At 33.8% G+C, this 26,246-nt stretch overlaps 1 protein-coding gene and 2 pseudogenes across 7 annotated transcripts in view; 1 reads left to right on the forward strand and 2 right to left on the reverse strand.

Annotated features, from left to right (window-relative positions):
* Window positions 1-26,246, reverse strand: part of JMJD1C (jumonji domain containing 1C) — a 305,718-nt gene that overhangs the window by 162,107 nt on the left and 117,365 nt on the right. For 6 of the 7 annotated variants that reach the window (XM_039871911.1, XM_039871910.1, XM_039871917.1 and 3 more), the window contains one exon: window positions 4,662-4,826. Coding sequence is in view for 2 of the 7 variants with exons in the window: in XM_039871913.1 (XP_039727847.1) it covers window positions 4,662-4,826 (165 nt within the window). In the remaining 5 variants the exon portion in view is untranslated. Of the gene's footprint in view, window positions 1-4,661; window positions 4,827-26,246 lie in introns of those variants that run through there. The other variant, XM_039871919.1, reaches the window with a different exon arrangement.
* On the forward strand, window positions 653-777 carry LOC120609899 (uncharacterized; annotated as a pseudogene).
* Window positions 13,774-15,087, reverse strand: LOC120609424 (eukaryotic translation initiation factor 4E type 2-like; annotated as a pseudogene).

A 26,246-nucleotide genomic window follows, 5' to 3' on the forward strand; every position in this document is an offset into this window, starting at 1 on the left:
GAGCTTCGCTGGCTGGCAATATTCTGCATAATGTCACACACTGTGGCTGGAAGGGCTTATTGATGTCCTATGACTTCATGGTCCATGTGTGGACCCCTCCTGTGCATAAGGTACTCTGTGCCCTATGCACTTCTTCCCTTGGCTTATTTCAATTTGTATCCTTTCTCTGCAATAAACCATAAGTGGCAGTATCACAGTTTTCAGTGAGTTCTATGAGTCTTTCTAGTAAATTATCTAACTTGAAAGTGGGTTTAGGAAACCCTCAAACTTGCGATTGATGTCAGAGAGAGGGCAGTTTTATGGGGATTCCCCTAAAACTGTACAGTTGGGTAAACTCACTGCAGTGCTATACTGAGGATTTTTTTACTTATATATCTGTTGCTTAACCTTCACAACTCTATATGGTAGGTACTACTATTATGAAGGCAGTAAAACATAGAAAGAATAAATAAGTGCATCCATATATTAACAGTAAATGGAAGAGTGGGGCTTTGAACCAGGAAATCCAACATCAAGGCTTATGTTCTTAATATGTTATACTGCCTCCTTAGATGACTGCTGAGGTTCTCTTTTTAAGCAATTATGTTTTCTGAACCTATGACTAGATTACCTCTAAGGTCACATCAAGCCATGTAAATCTATGAGCAAACAAGTCTACGGCCATCTCACCCTAAACAAGCCCGATCCCGATCCCGTCTGATCTCGGAAGCTAAGCAGGGTAGGGCCTGGTTAGTACTTGGATGGGAAACCACCTAGGAAGACCAGGTGCTGTAGGTGTAAATAATAAAAATAAAGGATTGTAAACTGACAAGACTCTTGCAATCTGTGAGGTTGACCAAGGATTGCCTCACCCTAAAAAAAAAAAAAAAAAAAAATCTATGAGCAAACTAATTCATGTAGAAAGCAAACCTTAAATAATCTTCATTGTATTTTTATCATTGTTTAAACTGTCATATTTATTCTTCGTACTATTAAGGACAGATAATAAAAATATTATATCAACAAACATAAAAAGTAGATGTCAAATATATAGAAGAAGCCTAAAATAATCTACTAATTCATTTGGAGAAAACTATTTCCAAAATAAAAAATAAGTTAAAATTATTACATTAAAATTTCCAATTTTTTGGAAAATAATAGTTTTTTTTATTGAAAAGACAAATTATAGTCAGGCATAATCTTACTGTTCAAAAAATGACAATTTTCAGTAGATGAAAAATATAAAAGAAATATATTGATAAAATTTTACATATTTACGATCTGAATATAATTCTCAAACTGAAATAACGTATCTACGAAGGAAAATTTGTACTGGAAAGAAGTCTGAGCTTCCTAAAACTCACTCCAGAAATTCAGATAAATTACTGCAGATTAGTATATTTAGTTGACAATGAAGATATAAATTCTTTCCTTCTACAACTTTAAAATAATTTATTTAGGGTAATTTTACATTTCTCCCTATGACAATTTAAAGAACTACATTCATATCTGATTAGAATGAGGGCATCTATATAAGCATATTTATTAGTTTCTGACTACTTGCCATGTTTAAAGTTGGTAACTTATAAACTTTTTAACATAAATTGGCTGATTATACTTTCCTGTCCTTTGATCTGAGCATAAAAGTAATAGCCAGGAAACTTGCTATAATTCCCAGTAGGGTTTGTTTCACTAGCTAGGACAGAGTTAATTCATCACTTTAAAACAGGCGATTAATCACTGTCTAAGATGGGTAAAGCACTGTGCTAAACTCCTAGCAATGACACAAAAATGACTATGACATGATTCCTGTCCTCAAAGAACTTACAATCTAGTAGAGAAAGACAGACATACAAACAAATAGGTATAATACAAAGCAGAATGTGCTAGTTGTTAAAACAGAGGTACAAATAAAGTTCTACAAGAGCACAGGATGGTGATATTAATTCTGGTTGGGGAGATCTGGAAGGCTGGGCCAGCAGAATAGTAGTAGAAAACTCTGCCCTTTAGAAAAATGCAGCAGTGTTACAGCCCAACTGGGTTAGGGTCGAAGCCCCACTCCCCACAGAAGGTTTTCCTAAAGGAGATGGAGCCAGGGCCCTAACCCAGTTAGGTAGGTGATTCGTTGATTTCAATTATGAGTGCCAACACTTTCTTTCCTTGGTGCAGATAAATGTGATTTTACGAATATTTTACTTTATTAAAAAATAAATAAAATTTGACAATATATTAAGTAACTTACATAAAAATGTAAGTTACCTCAGCCTCCATCATCAGAATGACCTCAGGTGGTACTCATACTACAACAAAACAAACAACAACAAAAAAATAGACACCACTTCAGCATGTTACATATGTGGTGCTCCAATACATGTTATGCTCTTGATACCTTGGGAAGAAAGATGGAGAGACAATTCTGGAGAAATAACCTTGGTATTGTACTATTCCATATTTTGTTAAAGTTTTCTTTATTTTTAAATTTTAAAAATAAACTTTAGAATAGTTTAATGAGGTAATAGGCTTTTTTTATCCTGTCATAATTTCAAGAACCAGCAGGTATATAATCACTTTCTACTGATTCTTACAATAAACAGACAAGATACTAAAATATAACCAATGTGTAATATTTAAGTTAGCACAAGAGGGGTGAAACAACCAAAATGAGGATAATAAATACAAACATTGTGTTTAAGTATAAGAGAACATGAAAGCAAGTATCATGGGTACAGAATTAGAAACATTAAATTCATAGAGAAAAGAGTATTAGTTTCCACTGTATTTCATTCTATTGCTGCCTCATATACATCCCTAAAATTTCTCAAATTTGTAGCTATAATATTTTTTTATGCTATATGAATTTTTAAACTCTGCATTTCATAATTGCTGCTTATAGATATCTTTAAGCTTCATTTTAATGACCAGATAGGGAAACAGAATCTCAGTCATATGTACTATACATAAATGAATGTTTGCAAACTTTTACGAAACTTAAAATGGTTATTATCTACAGTTTGCCAAACATTATTTCAATTATTTGTTCTATAAATTTTTATTACCTCCTAAAACAAAGAAAGAAAGGAAACATGAAGAAAGACACAACCTGACTGTCTGAATGAAGGGAGATAGCTCCCATTATACAGACTTGCTTTAAATATAAGTATATAATTCAAAGTCTTGGTATCATAAAATTAGCTGAACAAACCATTAAACAGGTATGACATAAGGTTATATAATATCTGAAATAATATAAAGAAAGCTCATAGCAAATATTAGAAAAATCCCAAACCTTAATAATTAAAAAGACAAGAATTCATAAAAAATGCAAGTTGCTAATATGAAAAATAGTCATCACATCAAAGAAATGCAAATTAAAACAATGAAGTTATTTTTAAATATCAAAATAGCAGATATATAAATGGTGTAACATAATTCTACACTTCTGAAATTGTAAAAATCCTCTTTTTAAATATGTTTGGGTTTTAAAACAAGATGGTATGATAAGTAAATTAATGCTTGCAGGTGAGGGGGTTTGGGAGTTTAGGATCAGAGAGAGATGAAAACACTCAATACACTGAATGGGGGCAAGGGCAGTTAAGCACAACTTTTAAATAATTTGTGAAAAGTATCAGGAGATTTTTAGATTTTTGTTGCTCTCAGGTTCGTATTTTCTGACCAGTAATTCTACTATGATTCTAAATAGTAAAATAATCAAAGATGCAAAGATTTATGTATTTATCACATTAATCACAGTTATTTATAATCACAAAAAATCAGAAACAACTACAATACCAAACATTAAGGAAATGAATCATAATATGATCAAATGTTACGCAGCCATTAAAAACTGTTAGTCATTACCTGTGAAGAGAAATGTATAGGATAAAACATTAAGTAAAAAAGCAAGTAAAACTAACCTTATAAATAATTATTGTTTAAAAAAACTGAAACACCCTGACAATATTTATACCAAATACCTGAAATAATGTTTCAGTAGCTTTTAAAATATTTCTTTGATATTAATGTAAGAAAATTATTTCATTCAAACATATAATGTTAGACACTGTCAGAAAACAGGGATAACAATGGTTAAACAGATGTCACTTTTTTCTTAATACAATTAATGATCTTATTTAGTTAGCATGTTTCTTTTATAAAACTCTTCAAACTAGCTGAGAATTTATTGTAATTTACTATATTTTCTTAAATGGATCATTTTCTGATATGAAGTAATTTTACCTGTTCCCCAAACCTATAATTTCACATAAAATATCTGCTATCATCCAAAATGATTCACTCAATTTTGACTAAATTTAACAAACTAAGGAAAATTACATGCTACTGAATGCTTTATAAAAAGTATCCTCTTACCGTCCACCTACAAAGTCTCACTCAGCAAAGTTGTTCTATGCTACACACAAACCAAATTGGATTAGTAGCCTTTATCCAATTTATGTTTCCCCTAATTAGACAGAATAAACTATATGTGGACTAAATATGCTGAAAGAGTACTAACAAAAAGACATAAAGTTGTTCAACAAAATGAAATCAGTATTTTTAAATTTCTGCCAGATACTTCAGAGCTTTAGGTATATTAATGTATAATCAGCAAGATAAATCTAAGCTTATATTTAGTTTTTATTCTTTTGAAATTGAAAATGCTTAATGAAACAGAAATATCTTACCAATGCAGGCCACTGAATCTGTTTGCTCTTTGATCCCTGAGTCTGGCTAGGGTCGTTCCTTCTGGCCCAGATTAAGTGGTATTCCACCAAGAATGTTGAAAAATCTTCATAAACTCTAACCCACTCTCGTTTATCCCATTCAAGACCATCAAATTCCACATATACCTATAGAAAAGAAAACAAAACTCCATAAGCAATGTAGTGTGATATTTTAAAACATGTATGTCATAAAATTGAATTAGAAAAGACATTAACATATTCATTATTCAAATTAACGTCTCTTAAAACTACTAAATAATTTCTCCCTAACCACATCATAACCACTACTTATTATATGATATGAAGGTAAACCATAAGCTTATTAAGAAAAGCAATTTACACAATGTTTGTCAGTATAGACCAACCAATATCTACTAAGGACATATTAAAGTACTATGTGGATACTGATAATTCTAAAAGCAGAGGTCAGAAAACATTTTCTATAAAGGACTAAATAGTGAATATTTTAGTCTTCGCAAACTATATGGTCTGTGTCATAACTACTTCTGACTCTGGTACGAAAGCAGTAATAGATAATATGTAAAAAAATGAGTCTGGCTTTGTTCTAATAAAACTTTAATTACAAAGCCAGGCAGCAGTGCAAAGATGATTCAAAGCAGGAAAATAAATCAATGCAATAAACATTAATAGAATGAAGGACAAAAACATGATCATCTTAAATGACAGAAAAAGCATTTGATAACACGCTTTCATGATAAAAATACTCAAACTAGGAATAAAAGGTAACTAACCACGACATAATAAAGATTGAAAAACCCACAGCTAGCATCATACTCAATTGTGAGACTGAAAGTTTTTCCTCTCAAATAGGAACAAGACAAGAATGTTAGTATTTGGAAAACTTAAGCTGACTCTTAATACGCATTCTATTCCTCCTTTCCTCCACCCCCTCGCCCCTCATCTTTTTTCATTCATTCTCTAAAATTATTTCTTCATAGGACTGTTTTCCCTACTAGATTATGAGTTACACTGAAGGCAGTCTTGTATCTTTTTCTTCTACCCTTATATCTAAAGGGTTTCTGTTTCCCTTTATTTAAATCCTGTTTGTTCTTCTGACCTTTTTCAAGTTCTTCGGAATGTTTATAACCTCTCTTCAACTCAAACTTAGCTTTGAACTCCTGTAAGCAGTTATTTTTCAGTTTATGTTATTAAATAATCAAATACTACCCTATAGTCATCAAATAAAATGAGAATATCTTTAAATTATGGGTGCAAAGTCACTGAGGGTAGAGCTGTTACAGTGTCCAGTACAGTGCTGCATATATATAAGTGCTTAGGAAATATTAAGCATGGACTTTTAAACATAGAGACAAACTGGTAAAAGATATGTTTGATTTGGAGACTTTGTGCTGCTGTCCATTAGGAAGCTAGTTAGATGTGCTTACCTATTAGAATCGGGAGAGGGAGGAATACACTGTTCAAGGAGTTAACACCTGTTTCTAGTTATCCAAACAAAGTCAGAGCAGAAGCCCAAGTCAAGGAACAAGACTGCTGGCTTCTAAAAACGCATTCTTAGGGGTTGAACTGAGGTCTACCTAGTGTTAAGCAAAGATTTTAAACTATATCAATTTCTCCACTATTTAAAATCTTATAAGATTCTCATATTTAATTATTAAATTGTGGTATAAAAGAGTGTTTGGAAATTCCAAAAAACTGAAGCTGAGACAATGTTCAGGAAAGCATTATCTTTGCTTTGCCCTGATGGACAATTAAAATATGATCTTGTTGACAAAATATTTCAGTAAAGAACCTAAAAAGCCAAGGTTTGTAAACATTTCCCTAAAGGACATAAATTCATTGTAAATTCTTCCAAATGCAAAGACCTTAATATAAAATTAAAGATTTTAGCATGAAATGAACTTTGTAAACTCATAGCTTATCTTGCATGGACAGCAAAGACTGCTTGTGTTGGCTCCCTCCCAAGTCCCATGGGAAAGATACGAGAGTCCAGGATGGACACCTATTTACACAGAGAGAACACAGACCTTGAGGGGAATTTCCACTTTTATAGTAAAGTGGAAGCAAGTCTGCCCTTTGTTTGGGGGAAATTATTATCTCATCCCTCATTGCTGCTCACTGCAAATACAACTCTGAGAAGTAGCCCAGGTAAAGAGCAGTCAGAGTTTTGCATTTTCTCATATCTAAACCAGAACATGCAGGGATGCTTGGTGCCCATGTTGGATGACCTATACTTACATGGATAAGATCTGGCATCATGGTTAACTGAATCAGTACTAATCAGGCCTTAGAGTTTACTGGTATGTATGTAGAGTGAAGTTTAGGGAGGTGTAGTTTATTTCTATAAACCTGCCCACCTACATAAAGTTCTGTATATACTTACATGGTTGTTCATGAATTACTTTATGTTAACTCTCTCCTCATTCACTTCTGTTGGGACCTGCTTACTTCCCTGTCTTACTAACTAAAAGACAAGATCCTTAAGGACAATGATTAGTATGCCTTCATCTCTTTTGCATCTTTAGTGCCTGCCACAGTGCCTAACAAACTGAAGTGCTTAGTAAATGTTTTTGAATACGCAGCACTGTGCAAAACACATCACAAGTACAAATAAATGACTAATTTGCAATAAAAGGAAAAGAAAAAAGGTCCTAAAATGCAATATGAATAGTTGCTCTATTTACTAAATTGCCACTGTGTTCATAATTATGTAGAAAAAAGAAAGGGAAGAAGATTTCATTCAGTAAACACCTCTGATTGCATATTGGAGCCAATCATTATGCACATTAGGAATTCAAAAATAAGAGCTACGCATCAAGAGTTAACAGCCATGGATAGTGCAATGATTACCATTAAAGTAAATATGATGTAAGAAAATGCCTAAGCCAAATGATCATTAAAACTGTGGTAAATACTTTTTCTAGCCCAAGATGTTAGAACAATGAATTCTAAGAACGGGTGGCCAGTAATTAAAAAACTATCACATTTCTCATTTAATACATGTCTTCTACAACAGAAGCTAACATGCACAAATTCTCAGTTTTATATATGTGTAAAAGCTAGCACTGGATGAAGAGCTGTCAGCCTGTCAGAGGAACCACTGGCAAGAAGAATAAAGTATAAGCAGCAGTCATGCAATTCAGTTTCCACTATTTTGCTCATTAAAATTGACCTAACCTTCGAACTTTTCAAACACAATCATTGCTTATGTGGAGAATCTCTTCTACATGGTTTCTGGTCACTTAGTTTGGAGACCTATATTCAATTTACATATATAAAAAATAATATAACACTAAAGCTAAGAATTATCACTTTAGAAGTCAAAATGGTATAGATGATAGAGGCTTTGCTCATCTGTTCTTATGACCACATCAAAGTTATGACGAAACACAGAGCAAACAGTAAGCAGAGTTGCCTGGGGTCTAGATGAACAAGCCCTACAACCAGTAAGAGAAATAAGAAATCACCCTGCAATGGGAGAAGGTAGGACGTGGTGAGGATGTGAGGCTGCCTGATCTTGAGTGGGTGAGTGAGAGAGAGGCTGTGGAAGTGGCAGCTGGCAGCTACAGACATTACTCTTAAAGGGACTGTGTCCGCGACCAGACTTTCACAGTGACGGACCTCCTTGCTCTGAGCACCAGCCCCTGACAGCTGTTCAGGGGGCACCAGGGACTAACAAGGACACTGAGTTGTCAAAGTAAGGGACAGAGGCAAGGCTTTCACCCAAGCAGAAGTGCAGGCAGTATCCATTGTTCGTCTGTTGAGCCTTCCCCTCTCCCAGTGCACTGACACAGTACCGCCATATCTGAGATGTCATCAAACTGGGTAACAGAGGTTGCTCCACCCAGAGGAATCCTTGAAATTCTGCCTTCCCCAAATCAGGGCCCTACTCAAGCCATATCCAGTTGTGTCCTTGGTGAGTTCTGTGCAACTTACAGGGCAAGTGCCAAGATCCACACTGGTGGCAGCTGACCTTGGTTTCTGGCATGTCCTCTTGAGGCAATTATGAGCAATGCATCTGGGGACTGTTTGCTGAATATTAACAGGTGGCCCGAGAGGGACACAGGCTAGGGCTAAACTTGGCCTGCAGCTGAAACCCTCTCAAGACTGTCCCACTGGACACCTACCACATAAAGCCACATTAATAAGACCGAGAGACTTAGGAGCTTTGCTTAGTACATAGAAACAGACACAGAAAGGCAGCCAAAATGGGAAGACAAAGCAGCAGAAACCATATGAAAGAACAGAACAGAGATCCAGGAATAATGGAGTCAAGCAATCTAACAGATGCAGAGTTCTAAACACTGGTTATAAAAATGCCCAATGAACTTAGGGGAAGAGTAGATGAACTCAGTGAGAACTTTAACAAAGAGATAAAAAACATAAAAATGGAAATGGAAATTATAAAAGGGAACCAGTCAGAAATGAACACTACATTATCTAAGACAAACAGTATACTAGAAGGAATGAACAGAGTGGATGAAGAAGAGGACCAAACCACCAATATAGAGGATGGTGAAGCCAAGGTCACCCAATCAGAAAGGCAAGAAAAAGAAATCAAGAATATAATAATATTTTAAGGAGTCCATAGGACAAAATTAAGTGTGAAAACGTCTATCTAATAAGAGTACCTGAAAGAGGAGAGGAAGAACATGAGTGGAAAAGCTATTTGAAGAAATAATGATGGAAAACTACCCTAACCTGGTAAAGGAAATAGGCATAAAACCCCAGGAAGCTCAGAGAATCCCCAAAACCAGGAACACAAAGAGGCCTACACCAAGACATATCATAATTAAAGTGCCAAAGGTTAAATACAGAGAATCTTAAAAGCAGCAAGAGAAAAGCAGTTAGTTGCCTATAAGGGAGCACCCATCAGTCTGGCAGCTGAGTTTTCAAAAGAAACTATGCAGGACAGAAGGGCTTGGCACAAAATATTTGACATGATGAAGACCAGGATCTACAACCAAGAATACTTTACCTAGCAAAGTTATCATTTCGAGTTGAAGGACATATAAAGAGCTTCCAGACAAAAATAAGCTAAAGGAATTCATTAACACCACGCCAGGAAATGGTGGAGGGACTTCTTTAAGAAGAAAAAACATGTATCAAAATCATGAATAAAAATGGTAATAACTACATATCTATCAATGACTAGCTTAAATGGAACAGAATTAAGTGCTCCAAACAAATGATAGGGCGGCTGAATGGATAAGAAAACAAGACCCCTACATATGCTGCCTATAAGAGACTCACTTCAGATTAAAAGACACATACAGACTAAAAGGCAGGGAATGAAAAAGATATTGCCTTGATGGACCTAGAGAGTATTGCGCTACATGGAGTAAGTCAGATAAAGACAAATACCACATAATTTCACATACATACAGAATCTAAAGAACAAAATAAACAACAACAATAACAACAACAACAGAAACAAACTCATAGATACTGAGAATATTTTGAGAGCTACTAGACAGGAAGGGTTTTGGGGGGACGGTGAGATGGTGAAAAAGGGCAAAAGGATTAAGAAATACAAATGGATAGTTGCAAAATAGTCATGGAGATACAAGTGTAGCATAAGGAAAATGGTCAATAACATTGTCATAAATATGTAAGGGGGAAGAAGGGTACTAGATTTAGTGAGGTGATCACTTGCTCTAACCACTATGCTGTATAACTGAAACTAATATATTATTGTATGCCAACTATAACTGAAAAAAACTCATTGAATTGTACAATGTAAATATGAGCAACTCATTGTCTATTAGATTTCAATAAAGCTCGGGGAAAAAAGAATTATCATTTTAGACTAAATTGTAATTTCAGCTCTGCCATTTTATTTTAGGACTTCTAAAAAAGCCACAGTCATTATTTTGATTGTTATATTGTTAATTTTTAAAAACTGTGGGAATAGTAAAAATATTAGCTATATAAAAATCTACTAATACACTCATTTGAAAAAAAATTCAGATTAGTATGATAGAGTAAACTTTTTGAAGTTAAAACTCATCAATAACTATAACTTTTGTAAGGTCCTATAAGAACTCCTTATTTATTTTTCTAGAAACATAAAACAATGACCAGTAACTAAGAAAAACTCTATTCTTTAACAATATATACTATATCCAATGACATTAAAAAAAATCAGACGTGCTTCTATTGCAAAATCAAGTGATAAAGACAAATTTGGTTTAGTTTCAATAATAATAATAATAATATTCATATCATATCAACTTGGTGCAACCTAGACTTCATCTTTTATTTACTCTAAAGTAAGAGTGATCTACACATCACGTGAGAACTATGAAGAGGTCTCAGGTTTGGTTCTGCCAAAACCACCCAGCAATCATAGGCTAAAACTACTTGGCCTCTAAAAACCTTTCATGTTAAAAATAAAAGCATTTGGGGGAGGGAGAAGGGGAATGGCGTAGACGACATAGGCTCTGTTCATCTCTCTGGTGACCAAATCGAAGTTGAGACAGAAACAAGGAACAAACAGCAAGGAAAAATCACCTGGAATCTAGATGAATAAACCATACAACTAGAGAGAAATCTAAGAAATCATCCTACAAGCGCAGAAGGTAGGATGTGGCGAGGATGCGAAACTGCCTGGTCCCAAGTGGCTGAATGGGACAGAGGCCATAGCAGCAGCATGGCTGCCAGCAGCCCCAGACGCCTCTTAAAGGGGCCGTGTCTGCAAGCAGACTTTCGCGGTGACGCACCTGCTTGCTATGAGCACCAGCGCTGGTTCCGCTGTGCAGGAGGCACCAGAGACTTACAGGGGAACACCGAGTTTTTGGAGTAAGGGCCGAGGCATGACTCTCTGTACAGAAGTGCCTATGGTATCCATTATTCCTCTATTGAGCCCTCTCCTCTCCCAGTGTGCAGGCTCAGCACCACCATGGAGGAGACGTCATCAAACTGGAAAACACAGGTCGCTCCACCCAGAGGATTCCCTGAAACTCTGCCTCTCCCAACTCATGGCCCCACCCAAGCCACATCCAGGTGTGTCCTCAGTGAGTCAGGTGCTCCTTGCTGAGCAGCGCCTAGACTCACACTGGTGGCAGCTTGCCTCGGTTTCTGGCATGTCCTCTGTGGAATGCTTACTGAATCTTAACAGGCGACCCGGGAGAGGCACAGGCTTGGGCTAAATTCAATCTGCAGCTGAACCCTCTCAGGACTGTCCCCCTGGACATCTACCACACAAAGTCGCACTAATAAGACTAGAAGACTTAGGAGCTTTGCTTAGGACATAGAAACAGACACAGAAAGGCAGCCAAAATAGGAAGACAAAGAAGCAGATACCATATGAGAAAACAGAACAGAGATCCAGAAATAACAAAGGCAGAGTTCAAAACACTGGTTACAAACTTGCTCAGTGAACTTATGAGAAGGGTGGATTAATTCAGTGAGAACTTCAACAAAGAGAGGAAAAAACATAAAAATGGACATTATGAAAGGGAACCAGTCAGAAATGAGAGGAGAAGTATATTAAATGGAATAAACAGTGAATAAAGAAGAGGATCAAATGACCTATACAGAGTATAGGGAAGCCAAGGACACTCAATCAGAATGGCATGAAAAAAGAAGCCAAGAATATAATAATACTTTAAGGAGCCTATGGGACACTAATAAAGGTAAAAAATATCCATGTCATAGGGGTACCTGAAGAGGGAGAACAAGAAGTTGAATATATATTTGAAGAAATAATGATGGAAAACTTCCCTAACCTGGTAAAGGAAAGAGACATAAAACTCTAGGAAGCTCAGAGAATCTCAAAAAACCAGGAACCCAAAGAGGTCCAAACCAAGACATATCATAATTAAAATGCCAAAAGATAAATACAAACAGAGAATCTTAAAAGCAGCAAGAAAAAAGCAGTTAGTTACCTACAAGGGAGCACTCATCAGCCTGGCAGCTGATTTTTCAAAAGAAACTATACAGGACAGAAGAGCCTGGCACAAAATATTCGACATGATGAAGACCAGGATCTACAACCAAGAATACTTTACCCAGCAAAGATATCATTTAGAGTTGAAGGACAGATAAAGAGCTTCTCAGACAAAAATAAGCTTAAAGAATTTATCATCGCCAAGCCAGTATCACAGGAAATGTTGGACTACTTTAAGAAGAAAAAACATGTACCAAAAACAAGAATCAAAAATGGTAATAACTACATTCCTATCAACGAGTACTTCAAATGGAAAAGAATTAAGCACTTCAACCAAAAGACAGAGTGGCTGAATGGATAAGAAAACAAAACTCCTACATATGCTGCCTACAAGAGACTCACTTCAGATTAAAACACACATAACAGACTTAAAGGAAGGGGATGGAAAAAGATATTGCCTTGATGGACCAGAGGGTATTGCACTGAATGAAGTGGGTCGGACAGAGTAATACAAATATCACATGGTTTTGTGTACATGTAGAATCTAAAGAACATAATCAACAACAACAACAAAAGCGGAAATAAACTCACAGATAGAATATTTAGAGGGATACTAGATTGGAGGGTGGTTGAGGGGACAAAAAAAAAGGCAAAGTGATTAAGAGGTACAAATGAATAGTTGCAGAATAGACATGGAGATGTAGAGTATAGCATGGGGAAGATGGTTAATAATGTTGTAATTAATATGTAAGGGGAAAGAGAGGTACCAGATTTAGTGGGGTGATCACTTTACAAGTTATATAGATCTCTCATCACTATAATATACAACTGAAACTGGTATATTATTGTATGCTAACTATAAGTGGAAAAAAACTTCATTGAATTGTACAATGTAACTACAAGAAACTAATTGTCTATTATATTTCAATAAAGACAAAAAAAAGCATTAGACTATACTGACATTCTCAAAGTAGTCTACATTACAAAATCATCATTTTTTTGTATATAAATAAGTATGAGGGAAGCCAAGTAAGTATTGAACAAAGTTTATGAACACATAAGTTAAAGTAACAAATGTCTAACTTTATTAGAAGTATTCTCAAGGCTTTCAATATGCCAATGTTCAGTATGTATTATTAATAAGAAAGTTTATCATGAGATTTTCCCAATTTACTTATCCATAAAATCTTCTATCATGGGATACCTAATGGAACAGAATATTGCTCTAAAAAACAGCGCTATAGGAAAAAAATGGATTAGTTTCTCAACAAGATTTACCTATCTACAAACCTATATAAATAATTTGGTAATAAAAAATCAAGGAAGCCAAAAACTGGTTCTGTCTGCCCAAATACTCAAAAATTTTGCATGCAATATTAAATCAATGGTGTTTAAAATGTAATATAGTAAATCTAAACTTTTTTTTTTTTACTTTAGCACCATTTCAGCTAATGATTTCATAAAGATTAGTGATTTCAGCTGTTATTGTTGCCACTGCTCTTACAATTCTTTTTGTCCAGGACAGAAGGATCTTCTAGGTAGCAAGCCAACAGAATAAGAAATTCCAATGATGCTAGCTTCGATGGTGCCATCCAGAAAGGGAGAGGGTCATGGCACATTCAACCGTGGCTTCAGAGGTTTTGAAAAAGTAGCCTTTGGGGACCTAGCCTGCCTGGCATTTTGATGCTGTCTTGTGGTTTTATATTTCATAATAGTGCGGGGAGGTAAGTTAAGCACTTACTGTAGTGTACTCTGGATTCGGGCTCTGGTTTCTTGGTCCTTGGCAGTCTAATACCATATTGAAATAATGCCCTACTGAAACCGGACAGAGACAACAGCCCCACAGACCACCTCCCCAACCATGAACTGTTCCACAAATATAGCCAAGATGAGATTCTCCCAGCATCAGGATGTCAAGCCCCTATATAGCCAAATAATCTACTTGCCACTATTTTTTATTTTTTTGCATCATCCCATGTGGGTTTAACTCTTTCTTTGAAGAGATGGAAGTCACTGTGGCCTGTCATGGGACATACCATGTGGCTGTAAAACCTCCAGAACTGCTCCACAGAGACAAAGGTGCCAATCTGTCTAATATTCTGTTCACAGCTCTTCTGAGCGGTGGGAAAGCTGGGGATGTTTCTGGAGTACCAGAAAATGTAGTTGTATTGCAGTGGATGCTCTGTTGGTCCTGTAACAATAGCCTTCTTCTTGCTGCTGCTCTGACTCTTGTCTCATTTTGTTTTTTCCTTCTCACCATCTTTTTGCACGCTGTTTTCTTCATTATGATCATGGTCAGAATGTCACTGTCTTTCAATCTACTGAACTTGTTCATCCTCTCATCGTCGCCACTGCCTCATAGAGTCAGTCTAAAGTCTTTTTCATTGAAAACATAAATATTATCTTATGCCTTTACAAAACCAGAAATGTTTAACCATCGTCTAAAGTTCATACATGTTAAAAATCAAATTATCAAATTAAAAAAAGTGACATTTAGTTTACCACTGTCTAAATGAATGAAGCATTTATTTCAAAAGATATATTGTAAGCAGATATTTTATATAAAAGTAAGTAATCAAATAGAAGGATATGATAAACCAACACGGTTTAAATAGTATTATTACTGGTTTAGAATCATATTTAAAATAAGTTTTCTAGATTATTAATTTTCTAATTTCTAGAAAATTAAAATCATTTGGTGAATTCATTTAATAGCCAAAAAGACATTAAGAAAATAATTTCATATAAATTAGAGAACAAAACAAGGCAACATTCATCTTTTTAATTTAATTCCACTTTACACAAAAAGTAAAGAAATGTAACCATAATTTTAGGTCACTCCAAAAGTCTGAACAATTATAACATTAAGAGGTTCAAAATTAATAGGCACTCATATGAACCAGTCCACGCTTAAGAAGAAAATGTTGGGCAATAATCAATAATTCTAAGAATTATTTTAAAGAAATTGGTTGATCTTAAAAAAATAATGAACTGAAATTTTAGAATTAAACCTGAGAAATATTCTGGCACAATTCAAGGTATAAACAGTTTGAAACAATACTAAGTAGCTTTTGGATTAATGATTTTTAACTAATATTAAGATTTACAATTATAATTTCTTAATGGAAACTGAGTTTTAATGTTTTAAGGAGCTGTGTCTCCTTTAGTTATAAAAAAACAATAGTTTTTGAGTTACATCAGTCTTTACAAGTACTACACAAAATATAAGGCAGGCCTACAGAGCACATGTGCTATAAACTGACATGTTTTTCACAGTAATCTGAATGCAGGAATTCACAGACTGTATTCTTTCCATTTATTCACAGGTCACTTAGAATTCTTAACTATCAGCTGCATTGCCATGACTTCAGAGGTAAGCATGAAAAAAAAGGTTTTTTAATAGCCCGAAATGATAATCATCAAAGACCCAAACACTAAAGTAGATGATGCCCAACCACAATAAAGTGTGTGAAGAGAAGAACCTTTGATGAACATTAGGCTACAAACTGCAACAATCCAAGGAAAAACTCAAGAGAGAGAAGAAATGAATAGTGAGAAGAAACAAGTAAATTATCCATGAAGGATAGACATCCTTGAAGGCTTAAGGAGCATTCACTTTGACCTTAGTCTCATTCTGTTTTATATGGGGCAAGGGAAGGAAATAGAAGACTAGATATAAAAAGCTGAATTTTTGCTCTATTTCATTAAATGTAAGAAGGTAATGTCTACCCTCTCTGGAGACAATACCTTTATAATATTCTCTTTGGAGATCACTGGGTAGTAAGAATTATGTATCTTTAAACAGTACCCAAACACTCCCTCTGTCCATCAAGCTTAGTTAGTAGACAGAAGAAGGAAAAGTCACTCAAACAAGTTAACAAGGACATTTATTTGCCATCCTCATCATTAATTAGAATATGCAATACAAAATTAAATTAAAATTCAGCTTTATAAAAAATTTTGTGGTAAAATATAACATAAAATTAACCACTTTAACCATTTTAAGTGTACAACTGAGTGGTATTAATTACATTTAGTGTTTTACACCATTACCACTATCCCCAAAACTTTTTTTATCATCCCAAACAGAAACTTTTTACCCGTTATGCCAGAACACACATTACCCTCCTCCCCAGAGTCCTTTGGTAACCTTTAATCTACATTCTGTCACCAGAAGGGCTTGACACAAAATATTCAAAGTGATGAAAACTCAGGACCTACAATCAAGATTACTCTACCCAGCCAAGCTATCATTTAGAATCGAAGGACAGATAAAGAGCTTTCCAGACAAGAAAAAGCTAAAGGAGTTCATCACCACCAAGACAGTATTACAGGAAATGTTGGAGGGACTTCTTTAAGAGGAAGAAAAAAATAGGTATCAAATATGAATAAAAAATTGCAATAACTACATATCAACAAGTACTTCAAATGAAAAAGAATTAAATGTTCCAATTAAAAGACAGGATGACTGAATGGATAAGAATACAAGACCCTTACATAGGCTGCCTACAAGAGACTTACTTTAGATTAAAAGACATACACAGAAAGAAAGTGAAGAGATGGAAAAAGATATTTCATGATGAATCTAGAAGGTATTGTGTTGAGTGGAGTAAGTTAGATAGAGAAAGATAAATGCCACATGACTTCACGTATGTGTGGAATCTAAAGAACAAAATAAACAAACCAACCAAAAAAAAACCTCATAGATACAGAGAACATTTTGAGGATTACCAGATGGGAGGGGGTTAGGGAGGTCAGTGAAAAATGGAGATAAGATTAAGTACAAATTGGTAGTTACAAAATAGTCATGGAGATATAAAATATATCATAAGGAATATAGTCAATGTAGTTAAAATAATTATGTACAGTGTCACAGGGGCACTGGATTTATTGAGGTGACCAGTTTGTGAATTATATAGATGTCTAATCACTATTTGTACATCTGAAACTAATACAATATTGTACGTCAACTATAACTGAAAAATGAAAAATATTATTTAAAAAAAAGCTGGGACTTTCCTTCCACTGTATATAACAGAAACTGTACTATGTTCTTGTCTATAAACCATTGATCTTTCTTTAACTGAGCCCCAGAAAATACTGTAATAGGCAGTTAATCAATCAAGTACCTGGGGCAACTCAAAATCATCACTGATATTTTTTACAGATTTGGTGTTCCATTTAGTTTTTCCAAAGAGTTATTTAGCCACAGGTAAAACTATTTCTTTGATATTTTACAAGAAAAATCAAGTATTTGTTTCCTATTTTAACACTACTGAAAATTACTTCTGGTTTTACTTTGTTTAGCATTTTTAACTCCTCCCACTTACGTTCTGTAACAGAATTTTCAGAAAGTTACCGCAGAAATAAAGAGCTGCTATAACAATGTAAAATAGTAGTAAATGGCCTTTCTTTATACTATTTATAAAGAACTCAGCACTGGAGATTGGTAACAGATTAGTAAAATTAAAATATGCTTCTGTTTATTGATCTGTTTGAATTTATGTTAATAAGACATTTAATTATTTGGGATAGAGAATTATGCTACTTTATTAACAAAGACAACTACTAAAAGAAGTGTACTTTTTTAGGCGGAAACAAATGTACTTTAGGGAAAACCTACTAAGTTCTAAATACAATATTTGTATGTGGAAATAGTATCGCTATCTATTAGAAAAAAGTAACTTAGAAATGAGCCAAAAGGCTCCTAATGAGCCAAGAAAGATGTTACAAATGCTATTCACTAACGGCAAATGCACTTTACCCAAAGGCAAATTCTATCATTTTCAGTCAGAGCTTATTGACATACTATACAGATAATAATAATGAACTACACTATATGATTTCCAAGTCTAAAGCAGATTATAAAAACAAAACAGGGAGAAAGCCTCTAAGGACATGCTTTCATAGCACCCTAAAACTATATAAAGTTTAACAGAGACTACAGAAAACTTTTTACCATAGTACTCAAAATTGGTCCTAAAGTAGTACTACCGTATTATAATTCAATATTAAAAGGACATTTGTTTACCTGAAAAATATATGCAAAAGGTTAAAAAACCTCTACCATATACTTTCATAGCAACACATACCTTGCCTTTTACACCATGTGATACAAATGAAATATGCTGTATATATTTAATGTCTGTCTCTCCTACTAGTTTGTAATAAATATGTTTAGACACAGAAAAAGTCTAAATTTATATCCAGAATAGTTTAAAATGATACAGAAATGTATTTTAGAAAGCTCTCATGGAAAATGTGTTATAACTTATGTAACATCTATAGACCAGCTTTATTCATAATTACCAAAATTTGGAAACAAGCAAAATGTCTGTCAATAGACAATAAACAAGTTGTGGTACATCCACGCAATAAAATATTACTCAGCAATAGAAAGAAATGGACTATCGAGGCTGTCAAGCTATGAAAACAAATGAAAGAACCTTAAATGTATATTGCTAAGTGAAAGAAGTTATTCTGAAAAGGCTATATACTACATGATTCCAACCATATGACATTCTGGAAAAGGCAAAAGTACAGACAATAAAAAGATCAACAGTTGCCAGTGGTTTGTTTGGGGTAAGGTTGTATAGTTGGGAGCACAGGAAATTTTTTGGACAATATAACAATTCTGTACCATACCGTAATGGCAGATATATGACATTATGCATTTGTAGAAATCCATAGAACTATACAACACAAAGGGTGAACCCTAATGAAAATTTTGTTAATAAAAATGTATACATATTGTCTCATCAACTGTAAAAAATTACCACACTAATGCAAAATGTTAAAATAAGGAAAATGGTGGAGGGAGATTGAGGGTGATAGGGTATGTGGAAACTGCTTTCTGCTCAATTTTGCTCTAAAGCTAAATAAAACTTCTCTAAAAAATAAAGCTTATTTATTTAAAAACTGAAGTCTATTAGGTTTTTCCCATTGGCTGTGATATGGCATATAATGCCTTTGTTCAAAATAATCAGAGAAAGCAATAGTCTGCGTCAAAATGAGACTTTAATAGTGTCACAAGAAGGTATATAATCATTTCATATATTAAGAAGGAAAAAACAGGATGGAAGATAACTTTAGAGCAGGGACTCTAGGTAGCTCAGCGCCCAGCATAATACACATTTACATGTAATAAGGAACTAGTACAACTTTGAAGGATCCAGGGGATGTAAGGGATAGACAAATCATTAAGACACAACAAATTCATAATAAAACCTATTTATAACTACAGTACATTTGACAGAGAAAGAGACATAGAATCGAATCATAAATTTACTATCTTGAAGCCAAAAGATTAACACGGGGCTCCAAAAGTCAAATTGTGTTTACATTTTAACATAAATCCACTAATGGATTTTCTAGCCCTATTAGGTAGAGGTCATTGGAAATAAGTAAAGATGTTTTCTACATTTTGATCTCTTCTGCACAGGTTATCCTCTTTATGTTAACAGAGAACACACACATAGAGCTCTCTATTCCCCAAAATATGTGAAAAATAATTTGGCAACCCAGGAAATTTGAATGGTTTCTGACTCAACTTAAGATCAAAGGAACTGAGGTCTAAAGCAATCCAAATGATCTCTCCAACCTAAGTACCAAGGATCTGTGGTGTAACTATGTCTTGGAACAGACCTAATGATGGCTTTGCAATGGCCCTTGGTAATCACAACTGTTATCTTAAACATGTATAGAACCAGTGAAGTACATGATAGGGATATAGCACATAATTAGGTGATTCTCATAAGCCTAGAGTAATTTTTTTCTTTAAATATAAAATGCTTAACATGATGGTAGGCCCTAGATTTCAATTAAAAAAAAAAAAACTTAGAATCGCATCATTTTCTTTCTGAAACAGGAAAAATATACACTTTATATCTCAAAATAAGTGCTCAATCTTAGTATAAGTATACTTATTCAGATAGTGGATATTCTGGCATCATAATAAAAATGTTAGTTTTAATTAAAATATTGGATGACTTAACTGCTTAAGTGTTATTGATATCCCAATGTTAGGTAGCTGAAATTTCTTTCCCTAATGCTCTACATTGGCACTGTCTTCAGACCTCAGAGTTGGTAGGAAAAGCCTTGTACAATTGTTCAAACAAAAATTCTGATATTGAATACTGTGTTAGTTGGCTGGAAATATAGAAGTAGTTAAGAAGAACTGATTAACTTTTATAATACACTGGTAGTGATTTTTGACACTGAATAAATATATCATTCTGATAGTCTTTATTTTTTATTTTTCATTTTTTTTAATTTACCGGTTTTTTAAAATGTGACCCTGGTATTCAGAATACCTTGGGTTAAAAAAAAATTTACAGTTTCATGCCATTTAGAGGGCTACCCTAAAAATAATGCCTAAAATCAACTTGAAACTGTCATACTTCTATAGGCCTCACATTTCAGAAGATCTCCCACGACAAGGTTATTAAGAAAGAGGACAGATGATAAAAATGGATCCCTCCATGGGTATATCCAAGTCTACAATTGACAGAATAGAGCCACAGGAAGGGATATAATCAACTATTTCCATTTTTTGGCATTAAAATTATTTGACTGGATCAAAGTCATTCAGAAATTCTTTTACAATCAACAACAGGGGTCAAACAGAAAGAGAATGAGATACCATTTCTCTTTATTAAGTTATTCACAGTTTTAATACAATAACCGAGCCTCCAGGTTTTCTAAATTTCTTAACCACAGTGGCTTTTCATCTCTTCTATACTTCTGTCTTTCTGGACCTTGTCATCTTCCCGAACTGCTCCATATCAGAAATCTTTACCAATCTACTCTAATTTTGTCCCTGCTTTCTTCTTTACCTTGAGCATTCTATTTTTTATGTCCACCAACCATTCATCATTCAGCAAATACAGATTAAGGATACCAACCACTCTGTATACTGCAGTCATACCTCTTTTTCAACACAACCTGAAGTTTAAACTTCCTGGCTTCAAGATGCATTTTAGAAATCTATTTATCAAAAAAAAATTTTTATCACTTAGTCAAAAGTCTCTCCTTCTATATCTTCTTACAATGCACTTGAAACCTCTATCAAATGCACCATCGTAATTATTAGTGTCCTCAACTAAATTATGTCAGTTAAAGGTACTGTTCCAATTTAGAAAATAAAGAATGAAGAATAGAATTGACTTAGTCTCAGGTGGTAGGAAAATGGATTCATGTCTAAAAAAACACGATTACCATTAAGACTTTACCTTACTTCAACTATCTAAAGACTAGTTCTCTTCTTGCAAATAAAGTATGAATTTTAAAAAATGAGATAAAAATACATGAGAAATATCCCACATCTCAAAAAACAAACTCTGCAACTTTGAGATGATATGGAATTCTGACTAAATATACTTATACCCCTAAAAGAAATCAACCACGATATATAAAGAACTCTTTCTATAGGGTGGGCAAGTGACCCAGTTTGACAAGAATGATCTCTGACTGAAGTTGAAACCAAGCACCATATTCCAGAAACCTGAGAGAGGCACCTTGATTTCTGGAGTCAGGTGGGAAGAACAAATAGAACGCTGAATATTTCTGGTTCTAGTCAAAACAGATATCACTATTTAAAGATAATAAAAATTAGACGACATAAGGAGAAACCTAGCAAAATATATTTAGGACATGTATCTGAAAATTACACAACACTGATGAAAGAGACTAAAGGTCTAAATAAATGAGCAGATACACTATGTTCATGAATCCAAAGACAATATTGTTAAGAAGTAAATTCTTCCCCAAACTGATGTACAGATTCAATGAAATTCCAATTAAAATCCCAGCAGGATTTTTGCAGACTCTATAAAATTTACATGGGAAAGGAAGGGATATAGAATAGCTCAAACAATTGTAAAAGAAAGTTAAATGACTCACATTATTTGGTTTCAAGCCTCACTATAAAACTATAGTAAACAAGAGAGTGTTTGCCAAAAAAGACGTATACACAGATCAATGTAGAGAACAAAGTCCCAAAACAGAGCCACACAGAACTGACAACTGATTTTTAACAAATGTACAAATGCAATTCAAAGGAGATAATCTTTTCAAGAAATGATGCTGGGATAATTGGATACTCATATGTAAAAAAATATGAATTTCAATCCATACTTTACACCACATAAAAATATTAGACCCAAATAAGTTATAGACTTACACAGAAAAGGTAAAACTTTTTGAAGAAAAAAATCTTTGTGACTTTAGGTTAGGCAAAGAATTCTTAGAAATGATTTCAAAAGAACAAAACATTAAATGAATGAATGAATGAATGAATGAATGAATTAGATATCATCAAATTTTTAAATTTTTTGCTCTCTAAAGACAATGTAAAGAAAATGAAAACATAATCTATGGACTGGGGAAAAACATTTACAAATCACGTATTTGACAAAAAAACTCCTATCCAGAATTGAATATATAAAGAACTTTCAAAATTCAAGAAAACAAACCAATCGAAAGATATCGAAAAGATATGAACATATACTTCACAAAAGACTCACATATGATAAAAATGCACATGAAATAATACTCAAAATCATTAGTCATTAGAAAAATGCATATGACATTTGATTCTACGCATATGACATTCTGGAAAGGACAAGACAAGGAAGACTGAGAATTGGTTATTAGTTGTCTGAGGTTAGTGGGTGGGAATGGTGGAGGGATTTGAAGGTTTGACTACAAAAGCATGGTTGCAAAAGAAAATTTTGTTGGGGAATGATTAAACGGTTTTACATGTTGATTGTGGTAATAGTTACACTACTGTGCATTTGTCCTAACTTACAGAAATGTTCACCAAAATAAACAAATTTTACTCTTATTAAAAAACCTAAGTAAAGAATTTAATTGAAAAGGTAAAGGAGGAAGAATGAGCATAATGAAAAACCATGCCACTTCTTTCACCCAAAGACACTGATGTAATAGTATTATATTTACTGGGATTATATTATAAAGGTTTATATGCCTTTTGGGATAAAAGAAGAATGAGATGGCAATCTCAAAGGCTATATCCTAATATGCTGGTGGGCCAAAAATTTCTGCAATTATATCACATTACCATGGTGCAAGTTGATCTCAGGATTCTTTTTCCTTGAGAGAGGAAGAAGAGCCCTCTTAGTGAGACTCTGACATATCCACCTCTAGTCTTTCCTTTTTTTACTTTGTAAAGGCAAATGTGGGAGTAGAGGTGGGGTTGAGAAAAGAGCTATGGAAACACTGAGAACCTGAGATTAATCCCCCACACCCTGTCTCAGATGCCATAACTAGTAATGTAGCAACTTTTCTGTGGAAAGAGAAAGCATTAACAGGAGAGCATGCCCTAAAATAATAAATATATAAATCTTGGGTCCCAGAAACTTTAGGGTTTGGAACCTTATTTATATAAAGCTTGCAAATGTTTTGTTTCCAGGGAGCTCTAAGAAAAGATTTCTCAATTTTTCAGAGAAGAAAAGCTAATGATATCTTTCTGTGATAAGCACAAGGGGGCACTGGAACACAGTACTATGTCTTGTGATACACTAAGGACTTTCCCAAGGTTCTGGGGGAAAATGAAAGGAAAAAAAAGGGAAGCAACAGTTGGTACACATATTATATCTCAGTTTCACAGAAATGTCTACTTTTACTTGAAGGAAGATTTTGCAATACTGGATTTAAATGTATGCATTTTCTTCAACAATCAAACTCATGGAATAAATTTTTCCTTCAATCAAATCCTATTAACAGGAATTGTTTCACTCTCAATTCTTATTAGGTCAACTATAATGCTTGAATTTAATAAATAACCAAAGTCCTTCAAATGAAAATTTACCATTATTTACTGATCTCACCTTTCAATCAATAACTCTTCATCACAAGACAGTAAAAGCTACAAACACTTAAATAATTCTTCAACTATTTAGTATGCTAGATTACGGACTCTGATTTTAGATATGAGAAAAGCTATTCTAAGAAACCTAATTGTTCCTTTTGAGTTTTAACTTTTCACTACAGAGACAATAACATAATGGAGTCCCATGTGCCTATCACCCAGCTTCAACAATTTTTACCTCATAGCCAATTTTGTTTCAACTAAAAAATAAAAATTCTGAAAAATTATCCATTGTCAGTATTCAAGTTTCGCACAATGGGCTTTTTTTCCTTTTCAGTTTGTTCAACTGGTTGACATGATTCTAATATCTCTTTTTATTTATAGGTTCTACACCTCTTCTTTTCCTCTTGAAGCTTTTTTTTTGTTAAAGAAATCAGGTCATTTGTCGCATACAGTTTTCAATTATCTGTATTTTGCTGACTATTCATCTGAGGCATTTTTAAACATGTTGTCTATCCTTGCATTTTCTATAACTGTTGAATCTAGGGTATTAATCAAATTCAGAATTGATAGGGAAGATAACCTCACACATGGTACAGTGTTCTTCATTTAGGGGCATATATGTATTGCCTTATATCTTTCTGTGATAATAACAGCCAATGAGGAACACTGCCTATATCTAATACTTTACTGAGAGTTGCAAAACAGTGATAATCTAATTTTATCATTCTTTTATCATTTATTATCTGGAATATGTCTATTAATTGGTAATTCCTCTCAACAAATCTTTGGTTTCCAAGAGGTTAATTTAGGAAAGGAAGGATAAGTGCTTGATTTTTTATGAGTTTCTGAAATAATGAGTTGGTATTCTAACCTCCCAAAATGGGAAACATGAGTTTGCTTTTTAGGGGAGGAATCATTATAAATTCTCGGATTTAAATAACTGTAGCATACTTCAAATCACTGTAGTCTTATTCCTATTGCTGTCAGATTTTCACATCTTTGGCCAGTGAGAACCTCTTCAATTTGTAAGTCTTTTAGACATAACTTTAGTCTTAAATAGCGTCCTTGCTTCTGGTATAACAAAATATCCCATGATCATCATGTCCCTCTTCTGTCCCAGATCTGAAATCAACCACATAGTGAAGAACCCTGGTACTTTTCAATCGGAAACAGCATTCAGAGACAACAATCTTGGTTGTAGGAGTGTTCATTGTTAGTGTGACATTACACTGATACTTCCAAATAAAATTCTAGTTTATTTTAACTGTACTGATTATACTAGACACCAACATAATTAAATTCACCAACATAATTAAATTCATTTGCTTTGTTGTACAATACATATACAACAGTCTGAGAATAACAAAACTGACACTCTGATTACTGAAAACCATTTACAGTTTTTACACTGCTCTTATGTCCTTGGGGTATAATCCACTAGGCATATATAATCAAATTACTGTGTTTTAAAGTCACTTAAAATAGTTCTTTCCTATAGTGATACTACTTAGGCTTCTTTGTTTCATTTTGCTTTCACTTTTAGGTTGTTCTTTTTTTAATGATTAAATTTGTTTTAAAATTATATAAAACACTGACATAGTTTCAAAGTCACACACAGAAAACAAGCTATGTTCATAGAATTCTAGCTATTTCTTCTGTCCCTGCTCCTTGTAGTCGATTAGTTTTTGGTTAATTCCTAGATTTAAAAAAAGTAAAAATGTACATATACATATAAATATACTTAGATAAACAGTAACATATTCTATGGACTTTCTGTATCTTATTATTTTTATTTAACAATAATTATATTGGAGATCATGGTACAGAAGATATTTCTTATTTC

This window comes from Pteropus medius, unplaced genomic scaffold (genome assembly GCF_902729225.1).
Source record: "Pteropus medius unplaced genomic scaffold, Ma_sr-lr_union100, whole genome shotgun sequence".
Classification (NCBI taxonomy): Eukaryota; Metazoa; Chordata; class Mammalia; order Chiroptera; family Pteropodidae; genus Pteropus; species Pteropus medius.